General features: G+C 41.6%; 1 protein-coding gene across 1 annotated transcript; it reads right to left on the reverse strand.

The window, feature by feature from the left end:
- Positions 1-1,075: 1,075 nt before the first annotated feature.
- b3gntl1 (UDP-GlcNAc:betaGal beta-1,3-N-acetylglucosaminyltransferase-like 1) lies at positions 1,076-24,851 on the reverse strand. The gene is made up of 12 exons (XM_050045559.1): positions 24,395-24,851; positions 24,106-24,222; positions 23,909-24,008; positions 22,198-22,262; positions 19,269-19,334; positions 16,873-16,968; positions 11,240-11,335; positions 9,419-9,543; positions 5,462-5,597; positions 5,283-5,351; positions 5,029-5,103; positions 1,076-4,168 (listed from the first exon to the last, which is right to left on the reverse strand). Exons 1-12 carry the CDS (start codon positions 24,488-24,490, stop codon positions 4,088-4,090), a joined length of 1,122 nt encoding a protein of 373 aa, XP_049901516.1. The 5' UTR covers positions 24,491-24,851; the 3' UTR covers positions 1,076-4,087.
- Positions 24,852-25,711: the final 860 nt, after the last annotated feature.

Genomic DNA, 25,711 nt, shown 5'->3' on the forward strand with positions numbered 1-25,711 from the left:
ACATGCTCACAATGACAATGTTAACATGTTAATGTTTAGCAGGTATAATATTTATCATATTCACCATCTGATTTTAGCGTGTTAGCATGCTAGTAGCTCAGTCCATAGGGACTTGGGTTGGGAACCGGAGGGTCGCCTGTTCAAGTCCCCGTCCGGACCAAAATATGGAGCGTGGACTGGTAGCTGGAGAGGTGCCAGTTCACCTCCTGGGCACTGCCGAGGTGCCCCTGAGCAAGGCACCGAACCCATGGTCATGGGCAGCCCACTCTGACATCTCTCCACTTAGTGCATGTATAGGTCCAGTTTGTGCATGTGTGTGTTTGGACCTGTGTGTAATTGACAAACAGAGTGAAAAAAATTGAATTTCCCCTCGGGGATTAATAAAGTAAATAAAATTAAAAAAATTTAAATGAACACATGCTAATTAACACTAAACACAGTGCAACTGAGGCTCATGGGACTGTCAGCAGGTATTGGGTCATAAAATAAGTCATTCTAGTAGGTGTTGACATTTTTAGCAAGATAATGGTTAACATGGTGGTGACACTAAAGGATCACCAAAGTCATTAAGCTTCATCCTCTGGGGAACATGAATGTCTGTAAAAGATTTCATGGGAATCTATCCAGTAGTTGCTGACATGTTTCAGTCTGGACCAAAGTAGTGGACCAGCTGGGTTTCCATCCAAATATGGTGCAAATTTTTACCATTTTTTTTGAAAATCTGCAAAAAAATATGCAAATTTATTAGCTTTTCTGTTGTTATTTAATGCAAATATTGGTAGTTAGTTCCAGATAAGCCATAGGTGGCACTAATTCTTCAGTTAGAGGCCTGCACAAGAAGAAGCAGCAACGAGATGATTTCATTAAAAGAGTGCTAGTCCTTTCAACCTTATACGAAGGAAGACAATGGATGTATAATAACAGAGAGCAGACTGGACAACTAATGTTACAGCGATGTGCTGTTAAAAGAGTTCTGGTAACAGCCCTATGTGCATGCACAGAAAGACACCCAGAGATGACGAAGAGAGTTTACAGTGACCTGTGCAATGACTGTAATGTTACATCATCATTTATTAGTTGAATCTGTTTCCAATGCACTAGTTGCATTTACCTTTAATCATACACCAACTTTTCCATCTTCCCCTAGCATGAAAAATGTTAAAAGTGTGCGTAAAATGGATGTGGATGGAAACACATCTATTGCCAACACATTCTCACTACGACCTCGTCACATATTGACCTTGGTCATGGACTTTCCACGTCCTCATGCGTCGTGCAAGGTACCCTGGTTGTGTTGGTTGCTGAAGTTTTGGGACACCATGTCAAGTTCTGCCTGTTACATGCATCGTCTTCTTTCAAAATACACGTCCATTTTCACAGGAAATTTACTGTTTACATACAGCCTCTTTCAAAATAAACAGACATTGGTACAACAACGCAAATTACTTCTTTTTCCTTCAGCAACAAACACACGTTGCTGGCTTTAGGCAACAAAAGCATGGTTAGATTCAGGAAAAAAGAACAGGGTTTGGCTTTAGAATCTTACGGGACGTGAACACCGCTCTCTTGGGTGAAAGTCGGTGTTTGTTGCGTCCCCCTGACGCCGCCGGGCGCTGTTAAACTATAACAGCAACCGGCCGTGCATCATGCCAACGTTTACGGAAGCCTTTTGTCATTGGTTTCTTACGCTGCAAGTCACTTCCCAAGCGTCGGATTTCGACAGAGACCGGGCTCCTACTGCCATACTATGTAGCTGCCATCTCGCGCCTGCCAGCATGGATAAAAAGTGAAACAGCAAAACAAACAAAAAGTTATAGATTAAAACAGATGTGTGTCCAAAAAAGTTGAAATCCTGCAAATGTAGACAAACATGTAGTAGATTCATTGACAGAAAATTAATCAACATGGTTTTTGTCATTTAAGTCATTTTTTAAGAAAAAACTGCAGATTATTTCCTGGTTTCGAGCTTAATTTGCTGCTTTCTTTGCTGTAAGTGACAGTTAACTGAATATCTTTGGGTTTTAGACTGTTGGTAAAACAAAACAAGCGATCTGAATGTGTCATCTTGGGATTAAGAATGTAATGAGCATTTTATGTTACTGTCTGCTTTTTTATTGACAAAACATGTAAACAAATTAAACATCTGAATTAATTCTTACTGAAAATAATCATTAGTTGCCGCCCTATTAGATTCACATCACTGAGGAACTGAGGAAGACACCGTCTAGTGACAGTGTTTGTGTGCAGGAGCACAGGAGGAAGAGGGGTCCAGTTGGTGACTGGGTGCTAAGTGGATGTGATATTTTTCTCAGCCCCTACACAGCAGTGTACTGTGGGTGGCAGGAGCCTGGGATTTCCACCTCAAACCCCACACTGAATCAGGCTCAAACAGTCCTGCAATTTATCAAAAAATGAATTCAAGCCTAACTTCTAATCTGGCACAGTGAGTCTGTGCATTCGCACCACCGTGCAACTGTCAGTGATAACAAACAAAGGTGGTTAAAATAAAGCTTCGGCAGAGTTCAGGACCTCTCCAGTTGTTTTACCGCCTCTGCTGCCTCCCTACAAACTGCTGCGGACAGATTTACAGTAAGGCAGACCACGTCGCCGACCCAGGAAACACCGGGGGAGATTTTGTGGGGAAAGGTCTGTTTACCTTTGGGCAGAAAAACTCCACACTCTGTGAGGTAAAATAAACTTTTTGTGTGTGTTTATGTATTATAACTGTAGCTCTCTTAAAGAGGTTATTGTTCTTTAGATTTCATAAGAGACCAAGAGAAAGAAAAACAAATTCGTGCAGTGTCCATGTTTGTACATTTGTAGCAGCTGTGTGATTTTGCACAGTTGCACCAGAGAAGGTTGTTGAGAAATCAGTGATTTTGGTCATAAAGCATCCCACCCTTTATAAGTGAAACCTTCTGCAATGACGTCCTGAGGCTGATCACTTCCTTTAACTTCAACACAACTCCAAGTGCACAGGTTGGCAAACCCAATCTCAGTCCACACAAGATTAGAAAACACAATAATAATTTATTCTTTCAATGGTAAACATCATCAGTCATGTCTTCTTACACATCCTCCGAAGGGTGAAACATAAAGGCCTAATACTGTCTTCTTTCTCTTTCTATTACCAAATCATTCCTCCATTTTGTTTCTTATCATATCTTTCCACTCTAGGTCAAGTTATAGTTACTTCTATGAGCCTAAACACCCACGTTCCAGCTTTTAAAATGCATGGGTCGACATTTTGGGGAACATGCATGTTAGTCATTCTATTGTCCTTGTCCTTGTCTTGTAATTAGACAAGATGATCAATACCACTCTCATACCTGACAGTTAAATATGGAGCTACAGCCAGGATCTGGTTCGCTTAGCTTAGCATGAAGACTGAAAGCAGAGGAATATAAATTAGTCCCAGTCTGAAGATAACATAACCTGCCTACAGTCTACTTTGTGGTTGATTGCTTAGTTTGAGAAAATTCTACAGAGGTGGCAAAAGGTAAGGCTAGAGATTTCTTGGCTTGGGCTGACAAAGAGGTTGAACTGTTACTTAAATTAACATATGAGTATAAGGTAGTCAAGGCAGTGGAAATCACTGATTGGGAGTCGTGGCAAAGTAAATACATCGAGATATTAGAACAGTGCTGGGAGCCATATCCATTACTGGAGGAAGCCACAGCAATGGGAAAGGAGTACCCACACAGAAAGGATAAAATCACAAAAGGCATGTAGACCTGGCTGTCATGTTTTGACTTCACAAGCTGTGACTGAAACGACCCAACTGGGAAGCAAACGTAAATGTATGTGTCATTGTTTCCAAAACTAAAACTCAACCCTGGGGTTTTAAACTAAAACTGACTCAGCAGTGTTTTCAAAGGTCTAAGTTTTTGGGGCACCAAAACACCAGAGTAGCAACAGTTATGTGTTTTATGACAAAATCGTAGTCGTGTGGATGCAGCCCGACTCTGTCCCAGTGTCCAGTCCCCTTTAGTCCTGTTATCACCTGCATGTCCCTCAGTTTGTGTGCATTCCTCTGAGCCTGTTAAAGCTGCACGGCTCCTCCTGTTGTCTCCATCCCTCTGAGCAGTCAGTTAAAATGGTAGTAATCTCTTCCTTCCTTCAGCTGCAAAGAGTTGAGGTTTTCCTCCAGGACGCCTCCTGTCATGTCCTACAGATCAAACAGTGTGTGGGAAACAACAAGAAGAGAGAACATGGTGGAGGGTTAAAAAAATACACAAAAGAAGACATTATAAGATGAGTTATTGTTGCCCTGAAAACTCTTTCATTTGCTTTTTCTTTTTGATAAAGGTCCTTAATGTTTTCAGTGTTTTAACTGCGCTGAACTACAGTCAAAGGTTACACACAGGCTACAGAGATTGAGACTCGCCAACAGTAACTTAATCTACAGAAAATGTACAAATTGCATATTTGTTGATTATAGTTATTTGACATCTGGGTAGAAAAAACTTGTGTGATGGAGTCCAGGTGTGTGTGCGTGTGTGTGTGTTGCAGAGAACAAGAGAACGGGAATGATTGAATCCAGGTCTCCTTGTCCTCCAACTATGATTACTTCTCCCAATTCCCATAATTGAGCAATTAGTAGTCCCTGTAGGTGGGGTCACTCTGGATTTGACGTCTAAATCTGGCTAGGTGATAAATAGGCGATTAGTGATTTTGCTGCCAGAACAGCAGTGTGTGTGTGTGTGTGATCGTATATTATAAAATGACAACGTCATTATCTTCGGAAAGGCTTTGCAGCAGCTTTGAATATTGGCAGGATTTTGGAGTACAAAATGTACAAAACTTAACAGTGGCAAAAACATCAGATGTTTGCACAAGCGTCATGTGATCAAAGATCAGGCTGCTGTCTCTACCCATTTCCTGGCTGCCCCCTCTGTGTGTGTGTGTGTTTTGTCCTGTGCCGGGCACACGCCCTCGATCATTATGTCGTTAACTTAGATTACAGACCTGAGGGACAGGCGGTCAGAGACAGCAAACATACAACATGCAAACACGTTTTCTGCTCACCAGTTTGACACAGATAATGAAGGGGGCGGAGGCGGCTTTGTAGTGCAGCACTGGGATTTTCGGCTTAGGTCTTTTCTGGAGGCATGTAAACAGAAAAAGAGAGACATAAACCACGTATTGTTGTTGGTCACAGCTTCATAGAAACTCTGTTCACTGGAATAAAGTGGTGTGGTGACCATTTGAAACACAGCTTATATCTTGCTTACACTGAGTCACAGTGAACGTTAGTATCGATCGACAGAGGCTGATCTCACCTTGGACTCCTCGTACGTGTAAAAGCCTTTCTGGATCTTGTTCTCGTCGACATCACAGAAAGCCTTCACCTGATAAATGAATCAGAATGGCAGTGAAAGCTCGCACACACTCGCATAACACACTTTGTCCACCAGCTCTGTGTGTCTCACATTGGACTCTGTAGCTGGATGGAGCATACCTTCTCCTGATTAGCCGGACTCAGGCTTCGGTACAGCTTCCGGCCCTGTTTCCCGGCGTTCCATATGGTGAAGCTCTCCCATTGGCTGAGAACTCTCTCCTGCAGGAAATCTACTCGCAGCTTCCAAATGGTTTCCCTGGAAACAGAGGAGATGAGTAGGGGATAACAAAGGATGGACACAGAAGCAGGCAGTGCACACGCTTAAAATCAGGGATGCTGTCTGTCGGCTTAAGTCAAGATTGTTTGATTAATTTAGTGTGAAAACAATGTTTCATTATGTCTGAGAAAGATAAACTGACAAATATATAATGTATGTTCTGTTTAACATGCACTCATACCCAGGTCGTATTTTGCTTTCTAAGCTAACCCGGATGTCAGTGGAGTCTTAAACTAATCACATAATCACATACAGTAGGGGCAAATTTAAGAAAATTTTGGGAACTCTGTTTATTCTCCTACTTGCTAACAACCATGTAAGCACATGGCACATGGGCCACACTAAAAGATCAAAGTACACGTCAAATAAATCTTTCCCAAAGACGGCTTTTTAGGTAGTAATTATCAAGCTGATGTTTGTGAAGTGTTTTCTGTCATTTGATGCTACACAAAGGGGGTGTGACGTCATGATTGACAGCTGTGATTGGTTCGGATTGGTGTATGGGGCATGTCTCCACCCTCAATCACTACTGTGCAGACTTTGGCTCCAAATGACATCACCAGTGCCAGACAGCAGCCCCTGCATCCGGGATATTTTGACTTCAACTTGTACAGTGGTAGGAAGTGGAGAAGTGTCAACCATCTTTATATACAGTCTGTTGTTGAGTTTTGCAAAACATCCACCTATTTCTTTAGAGAGAAATTGCAATTTATTACCATTTGGCTCTTATTTCTCAAAGTTCTGGCTATGATTTCTCTCAGTAACATGACTGTACTTTGATTGTACCTTGTAAATTTGCTGAGATCTGGGAACATGACATCGCTACAGAGTTGTCTGACAAGTCAAGGAACATGAGCAGTAAGATGTTCAGAAACGTTTTAGCCTGGGTTAGACACAATTATCTGGAAGAAAGAATTAAGACAAAATTAAAATTATAATTCAAAATGTCCACTTTAAACATTCATCAGTTTACAAACCTACTTTGTGGTTTAACTTTGACTGAGTATACTTGCTATATTTGTGTGTGCTAGGGGTGTGCCACGATAACATCGGTATAATTTTTAATATCATATGAAAAATTCATATAGTGACACTCGCGATATTACGACCAATAGACACATATCTTTCAGCGGCTCCTCTGGCTGCAGCACAGCGTCTCTCCCTCTCCTCTCTCGCCGTGCACACACACGAGTCGGTGTCGGCAAGCGATTAAACTTTTGGTAATGTAAACCTATGTGATGTTCACAGCTCGACAAAAAACTACATATATGTGAATGTGGAATAGTTAAGGCAGCATAACAGCCTGTCACAGGTTACAGCGTGATGATTAGAGCAGAAATGGCAGAGCATAAAGGTCCAGGTGGAAAAAAAACAATCATTTAGGACTTTGATAACAGGGAAGGAAATCACCTGTTGATTTATATATATATATATATATATATATATACTGTATATACATGTATATATATATATATATATATATATATCCCAGGGTAATTTTTTTGTATTTGGGGGCTGTTTAAATGTGTAATTAGTGGTAGATTTTATTTAGTTGAACTATTAATATCGTATACAGAATCTGAATAAAACTCTGAGCTACTGTTGTTGTTCACAAACTAAAGAAACGAGATATCATTTTATTTTTTACTGAACATTTTAAGGTAAAGTATTAGGTTGACATAAAACTTTACTCGATGCATTATACACTTAATTTGTTGCAATTCCATGATCTTAAATTAATAATGAAATATTTTTTTACTAATTGGTCATATCGTCAAAGATATCGTTATCGCATAAATACCCGGAAATATCGTGAAATTATTTTAGGGTGCGATAAATTATTAAATTATCGACATTTCAGGTGCAGTCACTTTCAGTTTGTCCTTAAAAGTAAATGATTTAGATATTTTATTTATTTTCATTTATTTTATTTATTCAACAGAAACAGTGCACAGATACTTAGCTGCACCAGAGGTAGCTATAAGTTAATTTTCACGTGTAGTCCCTGAGCAGGAAACAGAGAATAATTTAGACACTAACTAACAAACTAACAAAATATTGTGGCTGAATTGCTGGTTGCTTGTATTTTTTGCTACTCCTTTTATAACTTCAAAGATATCACTGGTGAAATAAATGGAAGATGACACAACAAAAGTGAGACCCAAAGTGCAATAAAGTGGAAACATCCCTTCAGTATCAGACCATAATCTCCTCTGTAAGTTAATTTAAAAAATGTCAGAAGTATTAACTGCATCCAATAAAAACTAGGACTGAATTTCGACAACCTGATTTTTCAAGTGGATGGAAAAAGTTGCGCCTGTTTTAAATTAGCTTGTTTTCCTGTTGCCTGCACATTGACTGATATGCACAGCTGTGGCCTCACACACACAGACACACACACCTTTACACTAAGATATGTATCTTCGCACACTACACATGCTCTTAACCTCTTCTTCCTCTCTCTCTCACTCACACACACACAGGCATGCACACATTCACAGGAGGCACTCCACTCTCATCTCCCGATGTCAGCGTCTGACTGGTTCTATCAGTGGGCCTCATATGACAAACAAACCCACCACCATCATCAGTTGCGGGTGGTCTCAAGATTACTTTTCTATACATTCTCTATACAGGCTTTGATTCTCAGACATGGCAGCAACATGGCAGAGATTTACTATAAACTCCATCTGTATACACATACCAAAGCTTTCATCCCTCTAATACCCTGCAGATCAAAAGCCAAACACACTTGCATGCACTCTGGTACACACACATTTATAAACACAGCCTTTCTGTGTTAAGAAGCCTCGCGTCTCAGTTACTGTTTGACACCATCTGAACTTTTTAAGAACGCACTTCTCACCTCACCGACAAAGCCTCTGCAATTACACTTTGTATGTGTGTGTGTGTGTGTGTGTGTGATAGACAGAAGGAAGATGATGGTTTCTTGTGAATGAAGCACGAAAGTAAGTAGGCTGTGGATGCGAAAGGGTGACAAGAAGAGGGGGAGGGTGGAAAGTCGGCAAGGCGAGCTTGAAATAGGTGTCCCAAAATAGTCAGATGAGAGATGAAGACAGAGTGGAGGATGATCGTTGAAGGAGTGCGTCAACACTCGAAGATATACGAGCAGTGGACAGATGCAGGGGAGGAAGGAAGGAAGGAAGGNATACGAGCAGTGGACAGATGCAGGGGAGGAAGGAAGGAAGGAAAGGAGGAAAGGAAAGGGGATGAAAGGGGAGGTGTGTGTGTGTGTGGGGGGGAAGGCAGGAAAGACCTTCTGCTTTGGTGTGTTTTTATCATTTGAGGCTCTCACATGCACCTGTAGACACTACATGACCTTGCTGAAACACAGGCAACAGCAGGAGAGTCAGATTATTCACACACACACACACACACATACACACACACACACACACACACACACACACACACACACCATCTTAAACACGGTTCATGACAAGATCTGATTCCCTCCTGACAGTGTCTGAGAAATAGTGAACATTCCACAGGGAGAGGAAAACAGGTTGAAATTCCTGATTCATATGCTGGGAAAGAGTCTGGAATTTCAGAAACATATTCTGAAAATCTCAAGATAATGAAAACACATGCGTGTGTGTGTGTGTGTGTGTGTGTGTGTGTGTGTGTGTGTGTGTGTGCACATTTGTGTGTGAGAGTATCGAGCTTTGAGAAAATCTGAAGATGCCAGTGGGCAGCTGTGAGTAGGTGGAGGATCAACACTGTGTCCAAGTATGTGAGAGTAGCTGAGCAGTGGAGGGGGCGTGTGTAGTGGGACTTACTCTGTTACAGAGTGAGTGGCGGCCTTCTCGTGGTAACGGTACACTAGCAGGCACTGGTCGACCCTGGCCACGCCCCCTCCCTGACGAAGACTCTGGTAGAAGAAGAGCAAGTCCTCTGGGACTCCCTGGAGAGGAGGACGTAAAGTTGGTTCATGACGGTTAAAAACTGTAATACATTTCTTTATTAGAAATCAAGGTGCTAATGGAGCTTTCTTTGGTTCGATATTTTGTGATGGTGGCGGGGTCCATTTAGATACGGACTTAATATAAATGAAGTGAAGTAACCGTGAGCTCATGTGGTGTTAGAATAATCTGTAAAATGAGTCCCTGCTTGGGAAAATTCAAAGTCGAAACAACCGGAAAGTCAGCGTAGTGTTGGTACACAGATTGCCGAGCTGACGTCATATCTGCAAAAACAACAGACTGAATCACCATTTAATTTCCCTTCATCCATGCACTCTGACACTGTGTTCATGTTAGCCAAATTCTTGTTGGAAAGAGGGGGGCATTCTGCTTTGTTTAGTAGATAATTATGTATTTGTCTCGCCAACATCATTTTCAGTTGCTGTGCTAGCAGGTGCTAGGAGAAGTTAACTTTTTTCAAAGCATTTTACACCCTGATCTATATAGATAACTTACTGTAAAGCAGAACAACAATTTCACACATCAGAATGTGTTTAAAGGTCTTGACTAATACTACTGCATATGTGCAAAAATTGTATAAATCCTGTGTTTCAAGAGAGAGATGTGTGAGATCTGATAAATGGCAACACTGTGAGGTTGACAATGTTAAAGGAGTGTAATACTAAACCAGAGAACTCTTTTCAGAGATAGCTTTGAAGTTGATTTACCACAGCTTTTCATAGCTGCATTTATCTAATCCACACCTGTTGTCATTTTACATGAATGTATAGCTGGCTGTCTATTGCTGAATGTCCACTGTGCTGTATGGCTCGGCTTGACTCGACTCAACTCGCTTTTGGTACCAGGTACATTTCTTGATTTAGTTTTCTAGTGCAGGTAGTACCCCCTTAATGTAGGCAGGATTGTTTGCTGATTGTAAAAGTGAAGCTGCCCTAAACTGCAGTGACATCATCTTCTACATGACACAAGCTGGATCCTTTCATTGGCAACCAAACAAAGCAACGTCTGTACTTCGTCAATTGTATGTCATAGTGTATGCTGTATTTTGTGGGCTGCCACTTTTTCAAATCTCAGATGAGTGAATGAAACAAATTGCAGTCACTATTGGTTGTAGCTTGGCGTTTGGCTATTTAAAAATGGCGGGTTTGTGCAGGATTTCCTGCGTTGCACAGCTGACCATTATAGTGACGATTCTCTCTGACTATCAGTGGTCTACAGTGTTTTAACTCCACGTCCAGTGTCGGCTCAGCTTGCTTAGAACATTGATTGATGAGGTACTAGGACAGGTACTATCCACGAATTTTGCCAATGGAAAACCAGACAAGAGTGGGCTGAGCTGAGCAGTACTGTACCATGCAGTGGAAATGCAGCATATGTAGGAGGTGACTTCCTCATTCTTAAACATGCACACCAAACTCTGATTGGTCAACTGTGTCTGTAACTGAGGGAAACAGCTGCCAATGGACACATTTGGATTGCTGAACAAATCTGAGGCAACATTTTAGATGCTTAAAGTAACATTTTAGATGTGTAAAATAAACAAGAGCAGAAAGTGGAGCCCAACAAAGGATGGATTGATGGAGTGTTATTTGGAGTGGGAGGGAGGAAGGGAGGCCAAGGAAAGAAACACAAATACAGTGAGAAGGCTCTACAAATATTTTGGTTGTGAGGTCTCACCTTGCCTCCTTCATCGAACGGTCCAACCTTCAGGTACCAGCTCCTTGAGCAGAACCATGTTGGCATGACGACTGTGGGCCCATGAGACGTGTACACCTGAGACACAAGAACAGTTTGGACTATAACAAGGAACATGTTGACATATACAATACAGAAATCACATGTTATCAGTCAAATAATACTGTGTTGTGGACACACTGTGAGTCTCCATACTGGTTGCTGTGAACGGACAATGTTTTCACTAACAGAACTCAGGTTACATGTCTGTTTGTATTTGTACCACTCTTTTTTAACAAAGTTTGGGTGTTGGGTGAGACAAGAACCAGAAAGATAAGTAATCACACCTGAACCAAAACATACAATTTAAATGTAAAAACAACACTGACTGGCTACAACAAGCCTCCAGAGTAGCAGTAGTGCTCTTTCTGAACTCTACTGGAGGGGTGACATGCTTCTTCCAAAAGATATTCCCTCATTTAGTGTTTCATGATGCTGGTGGTTGTGGAAAGAACTGTCAAACATGGCAGTCCAAAATCTCCCACAGGTCTTCAACTGAGTGAAGATCTGGTGAAGGCCAGAGCAAGGTACCAAAGATTTGCCACAAGATGAGCTGAAACATGCACCGCTCTGCAACGTTCTAAAAACCTGCTAATTTACACCAATGCAACTAGATGAGATGGTGTATCATCCAAATGCAGAAACAGGCAACGTGCCTTACCTTCTAACACCACCCACCACGATTTAACCAGTGGAGTTGCCGGTGACATCGTCAGCCGGCTTGAGTTGAGCTCAGATGGCCAGTTCACACCACTGCAACCTTTCTTTGCAACGTTCTAAAATAGTTTAGTCTCCTCGCAAATTATTGGTCTAAATTGGGCTTAAGAAGCACTGCAATCTGGTCACACAAAAACCACTTGTCGAAGTGGTCTGGGCCGCATTTCACCACATATCTTTTGTAGTGTAAACACTCATGCGTCCTGATGCATCCCAGACAAGGACTACATCATCAATGCAGGACGTGGTGGTTGTTTTGGTGACCTGTGCTAACGCTCTATAACTTCCCCATTTTACCATGAGTTGGACGGAGTGTTGTGCGACTGTCTATCATTTTGCCCTGTGGAAGGAGACGTGATGACTTCTACTGAAAGCTGTATGGACACAACTGCTAACATGACGAGTGAGTATGTTTGCAAGAGTGTTGACGTAATAATCAAGCGCTGGGCCCTTTGACCTTCTAGCATAAATGACGTAGGCAGTGACGAAATCTGAACACAAGTGGTCAGCTTGAAGCTCATGGTAGTCACAGGTGTGAACGGCGATGTGTCTTGGCTATCCACTTGTGTTCGGATTACTGAAACACATGTTAATATCAGGTGGAAACAGGCTCAAAGAATTGACCGGTACACCTGAAAACATAGTTTTATTTGCTGTGAATATAAACATAGTTTAATGACATTCATATGAATATCTATTCATGTTTAAACATACAAACAAGTCTGCTGTCGGGCTTTTACAATCATATCCTGCAGAGTAACCAGGATATGTAATTAGATTCATCCCTTGCAGTTTGCCCCTCAACAAACTGTCTCTCTCTCTCTGTGCTCACACAGCGCAGGAAACAGCACTTTGTCTCAGCTCCACTTAATAAATAAAGGAACTTCTTGTTGTAGTTACAGAACACAACATCCATATCAGCTGAAACCCGACCAGGATTTGGCGAACGGCTCGGGGAAGTTTCCTATTTTGCTTTTAGGAACAAACGGAGAAGGACTCTGCAAGAGCTCCAATGCTGAAAACAAAACAGGTTAGAGTGCAGCCGCATGTGCTCTCTTACAGAAGTGTGCGCTTCCTGAAGTGTGCAGGGGAAGGATACACACTTCCATCCTCCAGCACATGATTTTTGACTAATGAGTTTGTTTTGGCCTCTCCTTCTCTTTCTAACCACAACCTCTTTAATACACCAGGACCTCATTAGGGCACCTATATTTCTTTCTCTTTTTACCCCGACTCATTTGTTCTACTGCCACATGTGCGCGCGCGCACACACACACACACACACACACACACACACACACACACAAACACACACTCCTTCTTGTTCCTCCTTTACTATGTGTGTGTGTGTTTCCTTAAGTATTGTTGTTGTGTTCTCAGTCTAGGGGTCATTCCAGGTTGATCTGCTCTTTCCTCCAACTATGTCACTGTGTGTATGATGTGCGTATAAGTGTGTGTGCATGTGCATGTGTGTGTGTGTGTGTCTCTTCTTGGTCGAAGCTGAACACGACTGCATAACAGAAATGAATCACAGATGAAGAAAATTGAGAAAAACATCTGGATTCAGCCAGACGAACAGCTGGACAGAATCTAGCGTGTATGTGTGTTTGTGTGTGTCCACCTACGTACATCTCTTCTCCCCTCTGTTGTAATATTGCAACATTTTGCAGATGTAAGCTGCGGCCAAAAGCATGAATAAGAGGAATAAGAATGAGTTCTGGGAAACGAGGGGACAGAGAAAGAGAGTCTGTCTTGGTGGTGAGAAATCAGTGGGGTAGGGAAGGTTTATGATAACCATATCTAATGTCCTACAGATGAACACTCGGGGTCTACCTCTGGATCAAGTTAAACGAGCCCCAGCCCAAGTAAATCTCTGGTTTAACTCGGCTAGATTCAGTTTCTTTACCCAGAAACTAGAAGTAAAGTGAGGAAAGAGAAGGAGAAGAGAAAGGAGCTGCTTTTAAGCCTGCAGAATCAATGTATGATCTCATTCTCATGCTTCATGAAACTTAATATCACATAAATATCCAGGAATGCCTGCTAAGGAGTTATGCAGACTGTGTATGTGTGTGTGTGTGTGTGTGTGTTACGGAGAGAGTGGGTCCAGGTTGTCTTGTTTCCTTGGTGACAGTGTGTTTTGTTCAGCAACAGTCGACATCCATCTCTACATAAATAGTAATACTGCCAGTGGTGTCAGATTTATATCAATTATCATGTGATGATTAATGTGATTATTCAATATGGTCAAAGTATGTATACGTTGTAAAAGAGGAATTTAAAATGTTTCACTCAATTACCCCTTTAAGTAGCCACTGCCCTGCCAGTTGATATCTCGGTTACCAGATGCACTGTGATACAGCAGTGCACTTACTACATAGTGTTATATCACCACATTAGCAAACCAACACTGTGCTAATGTAAGAACACTGGGCATTACTTGCCAATATCTTCCTAAGTTTTTTCTTGAATTTGTTCCCGAGAAAGGTCCTACGAAGAGTCTACACCAGATTCATGACATGCTCTTAAACCACAGAATTGTTCACACCTGTGTTTTTATAATGAAAAACCCTACTGTCCTTGTAAGTTTAAAGAGCTTGCCAGATGATCCCTATTAGCACAGGTAAACGCCCTGCCAGTCCCCATAGAAGGGCATGAGACCGCCAGGCCATGTGCACGCACAGAAACTGAAGAGGAAGCTGAGAAAATTAAGTCAAGGATGCCCAAAGGAAAGTCTAAACAGGGTGGAGCACCGCAATCTAAACAAGAAAAGGACTTAAATTGCTGTGAAGTGGAGGTACCTCTGCAGAAAGTGAGAACCAAATGAGCTTCCATATTCAGTAGAGTTGGGAGTGGATATGAAATAACACAAAAAAGATACACGGGATGCAAAAAACCCCCAACATTAATCAACCCACTTGACTTACAAACTGCAAACTTTATGCATTTTAGAGGCACAATTGTCAGGACTGAGGACCGAGACAAGTGTGTAGCTTCTGTTCTTAACTAAGAACAAATCCAAAATAAGAAAATATCAGTGAAGGTCAGAATCTTTGTGAAAACTGAGTAAGGCCCTGATCACACTGAAAGCATTTTGCAGGTTGCAAAATGCAAGGTGCGCAGCACTGCTTTTTTTAAAAATTGAATGCCACTAGTGAAAAAAACGCTTGCTGCGCCTTTTTATTGTTGCCAGGCAACCAAGGACTCACCTCCTTACTCTAAGGGCGCATTCACACCAGGATAGTCCGGGGGACTCAGTTCCGCCTGGAAAACGTCACGCAGATACAACAGCTGCTTGTTTGGGGGCGGTATTGCCCAAAACAACCACTGACCAGGAAGGAAAAAAAGCACGAGGAAGAAGAAAACCCAGCTTATCGATTGGCCAGGACTGAAAACGGAATTCCATCCCCTTCAGCCAACTTGGTCACCACAAAAACACCAAACACCAAAATACACTGCACTCTACGTAACTTCCTCTCTTTGGTTCGCTTGATAGTCCATTTGCATTTCCCAATGAAAGCGAACCGCACCAGGGTTCACTTGCAAGTGAGCCGAGACCCCCAGTTTTCAAGCGGACCAGGGTTCACTCGTTGGTCTGCACCAGAGTTCGAATGAGTGTTCACACCACTCCAAACGAACCGAACTATCCATGGAAGCTGACCAGGGTTCGTTTAAAGCCGACCAAATAGCACCAGTGTGAATGCGTCCTAACCTCCCTGTGTAATCAATCTATCGTTTATTTATCTATTTTAGTTATATGACAGTAATCAGTAGCTAGGTCCTAAAATGTTCAGGCAGAGGGTACCTGCTGTAGCTCTGGTTGAAAGTGAGTAGCTGTCAGCAAATAGTTTGTTGGGCACAGGAAACAGGAAGATCTGTGTGGGTACATGAGACCCTAAAAAAGAGGGTGAATCAAGGGGAGTACCACCAGTTGGTCCAGGAGCTTCACTTCGATGATGGCTGTTTCCAGGCATATTTTAGGATGACTTAGGGGCAGTTTGACAACCTGCTGTCTATCATCGGGCCGTATAGCTCTGGGTATCCAGCAACCGCTACCACCAGTTTCTCCTCCATTATTTTCCAACTGTGAACTTGTTGTTGTGACCACCACAGAAGGTCCGCCTCTCAAAACATCATAAGACGTCATAAGAACAGTTGGTAAATGAAGCCCAGTGTTTGGTTGCCTTGTGCTGGAGCACGTTAGCATTATTTTTGTCATTCAAGACCCTCTGATTAGGTGATAATAGTGTCATACAAGTTTGACGTGACTTGGCAGATGACACTTGGATTGTGACCATTCACAGCGTTCCATGTTTATTCATTATACCATCTGCCAAGGGAGGAAACTCCAGCTCCAACTGCCCTGGGGGAACAGCCAATGAAATCTAATGTGGAGGAGTGCAGAAGCTGATGTCTATCTTTAAAATTTTGGTATTGTCTTCAGTGATGTTAATACGTGTCAACTTTCACACAGTGGTGCGGTACATTAAGTACTGCGTGTCAAAACGTCTGCTGCAGGAGCAGTTGAAACAGAAACAGTCTGCACAGTAAGCTCACAGTGCTTTTGTTTTTTTCCACTGCCGACGGTTTCCTCTATGGGCTCCCCTCAGCAGACAGCTGGCAGTGTGACACGTTTCCTTTGGTGGGACTGAGATGGACAGAGAGGTCAAGCGTGGCGCTGCGTCCTCCGTCCAGTCCACTGTCACATTTCCGTGGAAACTGCGGATGGCAGGTACGTATCCTGTTTCTGTTTGAACTGGCTGCTGCCTGGCACATGACCTCTCACACACACAGATACACACATTCACAGGCATACTATGTGCGCCCAAACACACACACTGAATCGAGCTGTGGGTGTTTACCTGTGTGATGAGCTGATCTTCAGTGATTGTGTTGATCCAGCGAGTGTAACGCTCAGTAGATCCCTCGGGAACCCTCTGGACTTTACAGCCAATCAGCTATCATGGAAACACACACAAAAACACCACAGGAGTGTGATATCTTAGGTTACAGTTAAGCTGCAAAGATCACTTCTAGTTTCAGTAGGAACCCTTCAGAATAAAGCAGGGGTGTCAAACTTATTTTAGTTCATGGGCCACATACAGAACACTTTGATCTCAAGTACATCATATAACAATCTGTAGATAACACCTTTAAATGTTCCCCTTTTTGAACGTAAAGACGACATTCTGAAAACGTTCATCCATTTACTAAAATAAATGATGAACAGCCCGAGATGTCAAAAAAAATATGTGCAAATTCAACAGTATGTCTCAGTTTGTCCACAATCAGTCGACTACTCTCTTTGATTACATGTAACTTTTTTACATAATTCCCCACTAAAGTGGAAGCTACTGAATAAGCAGTAGTCAATCTATTTACAATTTACATTATTACCATTTACAATCTAAAGTTTTATCAGTGTGATATTAACACCAAACATGATGCGAACTTTTGACTTTTGCGACTTTGAACGGTAGAATATTTTGTGCTGACTTGCTTACTAACCATAAAGACCAGAGGTATGTTAGAGACAGAGACGGACGGAGCTCTGCGTTCATTTCGTCTGTATTTGTGCATGTTTTCTGAAAGCTTACGGAAACAGACGAAACAGAGCAGAACAACCGGAGATCATGGAGGCCGTGTAGCGTAGTTCTAGAAAAGATACGACCATAGCAGACGACAAAGAAATCTTAGAAATGCCAGAACAGAACGAATTGATAATGAAGTGAAGAGAATACTCTGTCGACATGTCAGGATGTTTTTAGTGACCTATCAGACCACCGCCGTCTACAATGCTGCCTCTGTTAAAAGGTACAGCATTGTGACCTCCTCCACTGTCGCCTCGTTTGTTATGTGAAACTTTTGACTCCACCATCTAGTGCCATCTGTTGGCTGTATCTATGCCAACATGTGTTCACACCAAACATGTTGCGATTTTTTGCGTCATGTTATTTGCGTGAGTTTAACTCTAGAATATTGTGTGTCGACTGGCGTCATACGTGCATGAAATCGCTGAATGGATGAATAATTTTCTACCATTAAGTCCTCGGTATCGTACGTCCTCGGAGGATCTCAATGCTGATTGGCTATCGCAATCGGTTGCTTAGCAGGTGCAAGCAAGTGACGCAAAATTGTGCCGCTTACTCCATTTATGCTGCTTAATTTACAGATTTTGTGTCACTTGCGTTGTGTTCACCGCGCCACCCGGTGAGAATTTGCACCTAATCATGTCTTTACATCGACTTTACACGTAATTCAGTCGCACAAATTGTTTTATTCGCGCCCAGTGTGAACACAACGTAAGACACTGAACAGGGCTTCACCCATATTGTTTTCAAGTAGAAGTCTGATGCAAAATCATTTAGAGGGCCAGACTGGACCCTTTGGTGGGTCAGTTCTGGCCCCCGGGCCGTATGTTTGACACCCCTGGAATAAAGGCACATTTAAATTAAAGTTAAAGTTAAAAGAAAATCCTTAAAAGCTTCCATGAAGCATTGTTTATTAACCAATTAGTTGACTGACAGAAAACTAATTTGCCACAATTTTAGTTATTAATTAACCCTTTAGATAATTTTTTAACCAGAATCCCTAAAATGTGTTGCCTATAGCTTCTCAAATGTGAATATTTGCAGATTTTTTTTTTGTCTTGTAAGATAGTAATCTGAATATCTTTTAATTCTTCTGGCATTTTACAGGCCGGACAATGCAAAAAAAAAAATGTTAGTAACAAACCCTAGTTATCAATTTTCTAAATGACAAAATATCAGTTGTGCCCACTTTGATACATAGAGGCCAAATTTCAGGTCAGAGGTCAATGACGAGTAAAGAGGGACTCATGTAAAGACAAGACAGGTTATACAGAGCTGAAAAACAAAGCAGAGGACCACATTTATTATCCGCCACCATAAAGTATCGCAGCCATAACAGAGAGAGGCAGGCTGTTTGTGCAGGGCGGCAAGCCTGCTGTCTCCATGCTGTCTCCCTCACTTCCCTCACACACATGACCTTTGACCTCTGACCTGGCGGGCCACAGAAAGCATCAACACCGGATACTCTCACTGTTCTGCGTGCCAACTGCATGGAAGCACACACACACATGAATATTTTTGTGGAGGGATTTGCGAGATGGTCAGAAAAAAGAGAGAGAAAGGGAGGGGGAGGGAGAGAAGTGAGGAGAAGAGAGAAGGAGGGGTGAAGGCAGAGCACGACAGAGAGGGAAGGAAGTGAGTAAGCAAATACTTGAGGGAGAACTTACAGAGTTTGGGTGGAGGAGAGACGCCTCGTACTGCAGACAAACTCTTTGGGGAAACATAACATCATCCTGGAGTACAATTCAAACACATAGCACATTTTAATTATCATAAGTGTTCATCATCACGTGGGGGAAAAATCGATACAGCAAAGTGTTGTGATACTTTTGTGTGGCAATACTGTATCATCACACAGTGCCAAGAATATTTTTTTATATTCTATAAATTATTAATATTACAAATACAAATTAAACTTTAGGCAGCCTACTAGAATAATATAATCAGTTGCTTTGTCAGTCCACTAGATACATTTTGCTGCAAAAAAAAGAAAGAAAAAAGTTTACAGTGAGATGAACAGACTGAAAATGTTATATTATTAAAGGCGCTGTATGTAAGAATGTGGCCAAAACGGTTACTGCACTCAAATTCAAAATACTGCTGCGAGTCGTGTCCGCCCCCCCTCCCCTACAGATTCGAGGTTGCTGGACAGCGGCACACTGGAGACTGATTTGTTTGCCCACGGGCGGCTGCCGTGGCAGGGCCGCGTCGCTGCGTCCTTGATCTTCGGTTTTCCAGCGGACCGTTCGAGCAAGTCCGGCTTCTCTGCTGCCAACGCTGCTGCCGGGATACAGCTGAGGAGGAGACTGCTAATGCTATGTACTGGGACACTGCTAATGCTGCTTGCCGTGCTGCTGTAGCTCAGTCGTAACTGTAACTGATGCTGAGACTCTACTGACTGTGTGACTGGTAGACGGCGGTGGGTGGCGCAACAGGCCAAAACACAAATTCAAAAAATAAACATGATTTGCGGACCGTAAATTTTTTTAAATGCGAATATTCTGGCTGTACTATTGTTGTCGGTGAGATCAGTATGTTATATGAACATTATTCCTTAGTCTCTGTGACATATTAGGAGGATTTTATGACTATTTGCTTTATATTTCTTACATATAGCTCCTTTAAACAAAACAGATGTTGACAAAGTTTTCCTTTGGGGACATAATTTACTGTTGAAAAAAGGTTATAAGCCACAATATATGTTATCGCAATACTCAGCATAGCAACATATTTAACATCACAATAATATGTATCGTGACTTAAGTATCGTGATAATATTGTATCATCCATCCATCCATCCATCCATCCATCCATCCATCCATCCATCCATCCATCGTCATCATCTTGCCATCGTCAACGGCCATTTTTCAATGACTAAGATGAGCCGTTGATGAACATAATAGAATAGATCTTTGATAATAAAAACTAATACCAAATGTATATTTTTTTTTCTTGAAAAGATGAGCCAGGACCAAAATGTTAGTGATGGACTACTTGACATTCAATTGTGTGATATTTTCCCCCAGTAGTGTATCCAGTCTGTCTGTCAAAACATAATCACTGTCACTGGTTGAACTGGTTGAGGTATGTGTGCAGATTTCCAGAATCCCAGCCATACAGGTGATGATTTCCCAAACCAACAGCAAATTAATGAAGGCTTCAACACAAAAAGGGATATCCCTTTTTGTGTTGAAGCCTTCATTAATTTGCTGTTGGTTGGTATGTATATATATATATATATATATATATATATCCCTTTTTGTGTTGAAGCCTATCAATACATATTATAAATATATATATATATATATGTATTGACAGTTGTTGTTTTTTTTTTTTTTTTTCAACTTTGATGTGGCACTGCAGAGCGGTTGTGAAGCCCTGCGCTTTCAGATGAATATAAAACTGGAGGGAAACAGTGTGTTTCTGTGCTGTAGACTGTTGCTGTTTGATGTATTCTGCATTCCACATCTGAAGACGTGCAGTACCTTCCATAGACCAAACTACTCTTCGTCCTGCGACCTTGCAAGTGTTACAGGCCAATGTGGTTTTGTCCGATTTTTCAAGCTTCCCAGTTCAATAGCATGTGATCTAGAGAGCTAAATACAATGGCAAAGAGCAAAGCAAACCTGGAGCACTTTGTGATCACAAGCACTGAGGACTTGAAGAGAGAGTCTCTCTCGGAGTGTTCACATATGCGCAAAAAACACTGAGTCACTCTGAGTCTGTTTAGAAGGCTGAAAAGGACCAAAACACCTTTATTCATAATACCACAGAAAGGATGCACTGCAGTAATGGGAGACAGAGAGATGCTCTGTGGCTACAAATTAGGTGGGAAGAACACGACCGACTTGAAATGACACCACGCTGCTATTTATGCCACAGTAAGTTAGCTAACTGTAACGTTACATGATAAGTCCTAACATTATCTAGGCATATGAAGTCGATTAAAAGAAGAAAAGAAATAAAAATGAATTAAAAGAATAAAAATGAATAACATTTGACTATTACTAATCAGCATTTTCGTCTGAAGACTGAGACTAAATCTAAAGTAGCTCCCAAACTTAGCACTGCTGTAGAGGTGCCAGTTCACTTCCTGGGCATTGTCGATGTGCCCTTGAGCCAAACCCCAAAGTGCTAGCAGCGCCGACTATGTGGCAGCCCCCTCGTTCTGACGTCTCTCCACTCATGCATATCTATAGACCCTGTGTGTGCATGTGTCAACATGTAAAAACTGAATTCCCCCATTTTCACTCTTTGATTTGTAGTTTTGACAGTTCGGCTTTTACACTAGAGACTGCAAAGCTCTGTTTCAAAGACAGAGCTGCCACTCATCTGAACATAAACACAGAAAACACACATGTATCAAACGCTGTGCTCAGCTCATTAGTCATGTGTTCTGACAGGTCTGTCAAACAGTCGCCGAGGTCTGTGTGTGAATGTGTCTTTGTACGCCGTGTATATTTGGACAAACCAATATGATCTAATTACTGTTGACTCACTACTGTGTGTGTTATGGGAGAGAGCTGGACAGCAAAATGAAACATGCCCTGTCTGACACCCACACCCACACCCACACACACACACACACACACTTACCGCGTCCTGAAAGCACAAGTATTGTCCACAACTCTGAGATATTGCCTTGTTCTTTGCATATCCCACTGAAAGACAAAAGAACAGTGTATGCTTATGTTTGTGTGTGTGTGTGTGTGTGTGTGTGTTCTTGCATTCGTATATACCTCTGTGTGCTAACTATTTCCATTTAGCCATGTGTTAGTAATTATCATGTTCAGCCATTAAACATTTCATTTTCTAAATGTCAAACCAAAACATGCAACAGTCATATGCATGAGATCAGTAGCCCGTCACAGTGATCACCGTGCCGTATTATTTTTGTCAAACACTACTGGTCCCTGGATCATCAGAGGAATATGAAACTAAACTTTAAACTACTAAAACTAAACATCAAGCTTCTGAACTTTGTGCCAGAACAAAACATTTTTGATGTTTAATCTTGTAATGGACATGCTGCTCGTTTGGGAAGCAGTGGCATTTTTGTGCGTATAGTGTTAACAATCCTGGAATTGAAGCCCATGTTGCTGAGAAAGACGTTTCAGCATATTGCTGGCGTTTCCACCTTTACTTGAAGTCATCATTTCACGGACATTACAAACAGGACAGTTGTCATCTGTCTTCATAATATGAAGCCACACTTTGGAGTGTTTCTTCTTCTCTGCTATACATTGAGACACATACGATTCTGATGGGGCAGACGATTCGAAACCGGTTCTTGATTCCCATCCTTTACTCTGACAATACACAGAGTAGGTTAAAACTGATGTAACACAGAGGGGCCAATTGATGCAGATATGCAAGTCTATAAAAATGTTTTTTTAGTAGAAATATTAAGGAAGACACTTTGTTAGACACATGAATTTCAACATGTCAGCTGTGTTGACGGCAAAGGCACAACCTAATTTATTTTCAAGTCCAGATCAGGATCTGCAGGATCTGAGATCTCACTTCTAAAATCAACTGGAAGCCACATGCCAATATGTCACATATTTTACTTGGATCTCAAACGTACATTGCTCATTTCTTCAGCTCGCTGCATTGTTGAGGACATATTCTTAACTCAAGGTCCAATGACAAGCTTTTATTTAGTTCTCACTGCCTTCATGGCAACATACTTAATACATTCTAGAAACAGAGTCTGTGAACCCCAGACTGGTCACAGAATATACTGTCACAGTCTGGGGAGTTATCAGCCAAAGTACGTGAGACACAGTTATAAGCTCTTGAACTGACCCGCGTCAAGTAGTACTCAAGTAGAACTTTCATATCAAATCCTACACACGTTTCAAAGTTCTTCATTTAGCCTTTCTGGCTTCACATAGAAAATTAACTGCTGACATCATAATTTGACAAGAATGGATGAGCAAGCACTCCATTATCTGTATCTGTTCAATCAGATCAGAAGTTGCCATTTTAAGCCTGAATTGATATTGCTATATTTATTATTTATTGGGAAACTATTTACAGAACAGCCTCAGGATTGAGCTTCAGATCATTTTTGATCACAAGAGTGAGAAACTGAACACAGCTACCCCAATGAGGATTTTCCTTTATTACGTGTACAGATATCGACACATTTAACTCTGATTACATTAACACTCATAAAAAGTAGGCCTACATCATCTGCACTGGATACTTGTTTCATCCAAATATTCGGCTCAACCCTATTGACAAGATAATCTAATCGGCACTGGGAATTGTTTGCTGATCAGCAACCTTAAAGTTTACTGACCTCCTCTGGGTTTTGCAGAGTCGTGGCCAGAGATCGTGACTGTGATGCCCCTCGCCTCCAGCCTCTCCCTCCAGCCCTCCAACACTTTCCTGGACTCATCCTGAAAGACATAAACACATACACACAGGTCTCATATTTTGAGACAAATTACACAAATGTGTGTGTAAATGTACAAACTAACAAACAAACAAACGTACGGTGCTTGCATCGTCAAAGACAGAGAGCTCCATGGTTCCAGTGAAGTCTTGGTGTAATATGGCCTGCAGACATTCATCCAGCCAACAGGATGCATTGTACATTGGCATGACAATACTCTGAGCACAGTAAACACAGAGAGAGTCTACAGTCAATGCAAATACAAGATCATGTGAGGTCCTAATTTCCCAGAACAACTCTCATTCAGGTTTCTACAGTAAGCCTGTATTCTCCTTCAGCTCAGTACATTCACGTTGGCTGTGTATGGCAGAGAGCCAGTCTGTCACCCACCACATCCACTGCTCTCCTCTCCTCCTCCTCCTGCTGCCCTCCTGTCGGGGTGTCTGCTTCATCTTCTGTGGTGCGGAGTCGCTTTGGTGGGTTCATGTTCACCTCTGAGTCCCCGTACCTTTACCCGGAGAGTCCGCTAACGTTACTTATGTGTGCAACGACACAACCGTTATCCGACGTCTGACCTCGATTATCGGATGTAATAAATGTCTGAAAACAACGAAGGTAAACCGAAAAGACAGTCTGTGACGATGGGCAGTGACCCACGAGGGCTGCACGTGAATGAAAATGTCCGTTAACAGTCATTTATTAACTGTCAGCCATGTAAAATGTTTCCCCGTCAACAAATGACATCTCTTGAAAAGTGTTGTGTACATTTTAATGACGGTCAAAGTCACATTTTTAGTAAAACGTGTAGCCCAAACTCACAGCGTGGAAAAAGCTCAATACTTCCGGAAACAATGAGCTCCTGACGCTCATTGGCTCGTGTGAAACACGGACAGACACTTGATTGGCTGTATCTTACCGTCATCGTCTGGAACAGTGACGTCGGCGACAGTGTGTAAAACAGCTTTTTGGCTGGAGTAAAAAGCTATCGCCACTTTCTGGAGCTTGTAGGTGAAGTTAAACAATATTACGACTGTGAAGGTTACGATTAAAACAACTTGGTCAAACACTGAGTTTTATTTATGTATCATAAGTTTGGTTTTGGTGTGATTTTATTTTTGTACAGGTGAAAATAACTGTTGTAACTGTATTCTGTTGCAAGTAATTGCTAGTAGTTTGAGTGCAATGTTGATTATAGTGTATTGCTTTGTTATGGAAACCAGAAAGTCTGGGTAAGTCGTTGCCAAGGTAACAACTAATGTTGATATATTGTAATAACAAAAAAAAAGTTTTTTCATTTACAGATTTTTATTACATAAATCCCTATGTGAATTATTTTGCATGTATACAATCAGCATGTTTATAAACCCAAGTGAGAAAAAATACATAGATATGTAACACTCAGTGGATCCCCAGCTGGGGGAATATAATAGAGTGATAAAACTAGGGATGTCAAAGGTTAACTGCTGAGAATAATTTTAACAGGTTACACATGTTGGTTTGTAGATTAATTTTGCTACTCTTCAGTGTAATAGTAGTACTGGTGCTAAGCTGTACCACATTAGGAACAAAGATAAGGTATTCCTGCTACACTGATAAGCAGGCCCACAGGGAATCTGCCCCAGCATAATTCTGATGACATCTGCACAGATTGTATCAGCTTTGACAGAGAGAAAAAAAAGATTTTCATTGTGGATCACTGCTGAAAAC

Source organism: Epinephelus moara, chromosome 5 (genome assembly GCF_006386435.1).
Source record: "Epinephelus moara isolate mb chromosome 5, YSFRI_EMoa_1.0, whole genome shotgun sequence".
NCBI lineage: Eukaryota > Metazoa > Chordata > Actinopteri > Perciformes > Serranidae > Epinephelus > Epinephelus moara.

Coding starts and splice junctions, on each gene's coding strand:
- b3gntl1 (XM_050045559.1), bottom strand. CDS start 24,490: ATGAACCCACCAAAGCGACTCCGCACCACAGAAGATGAAGCAGACACC. Junction 19,335..22,197: donor ACTTGTGCTTTCAGGACGCG/GTAAGTGTGTGT, acceptor ATTGTACTCCAG/GATGATGTTATGTTTCCCCA. Junction 5,598..9,418: donor GCCACTCACTCTGTAACAGA/GTAAGTCCCACT, acceptor CTCTGTTTCCAG/GGAAACCATTTGGAAGCTGC.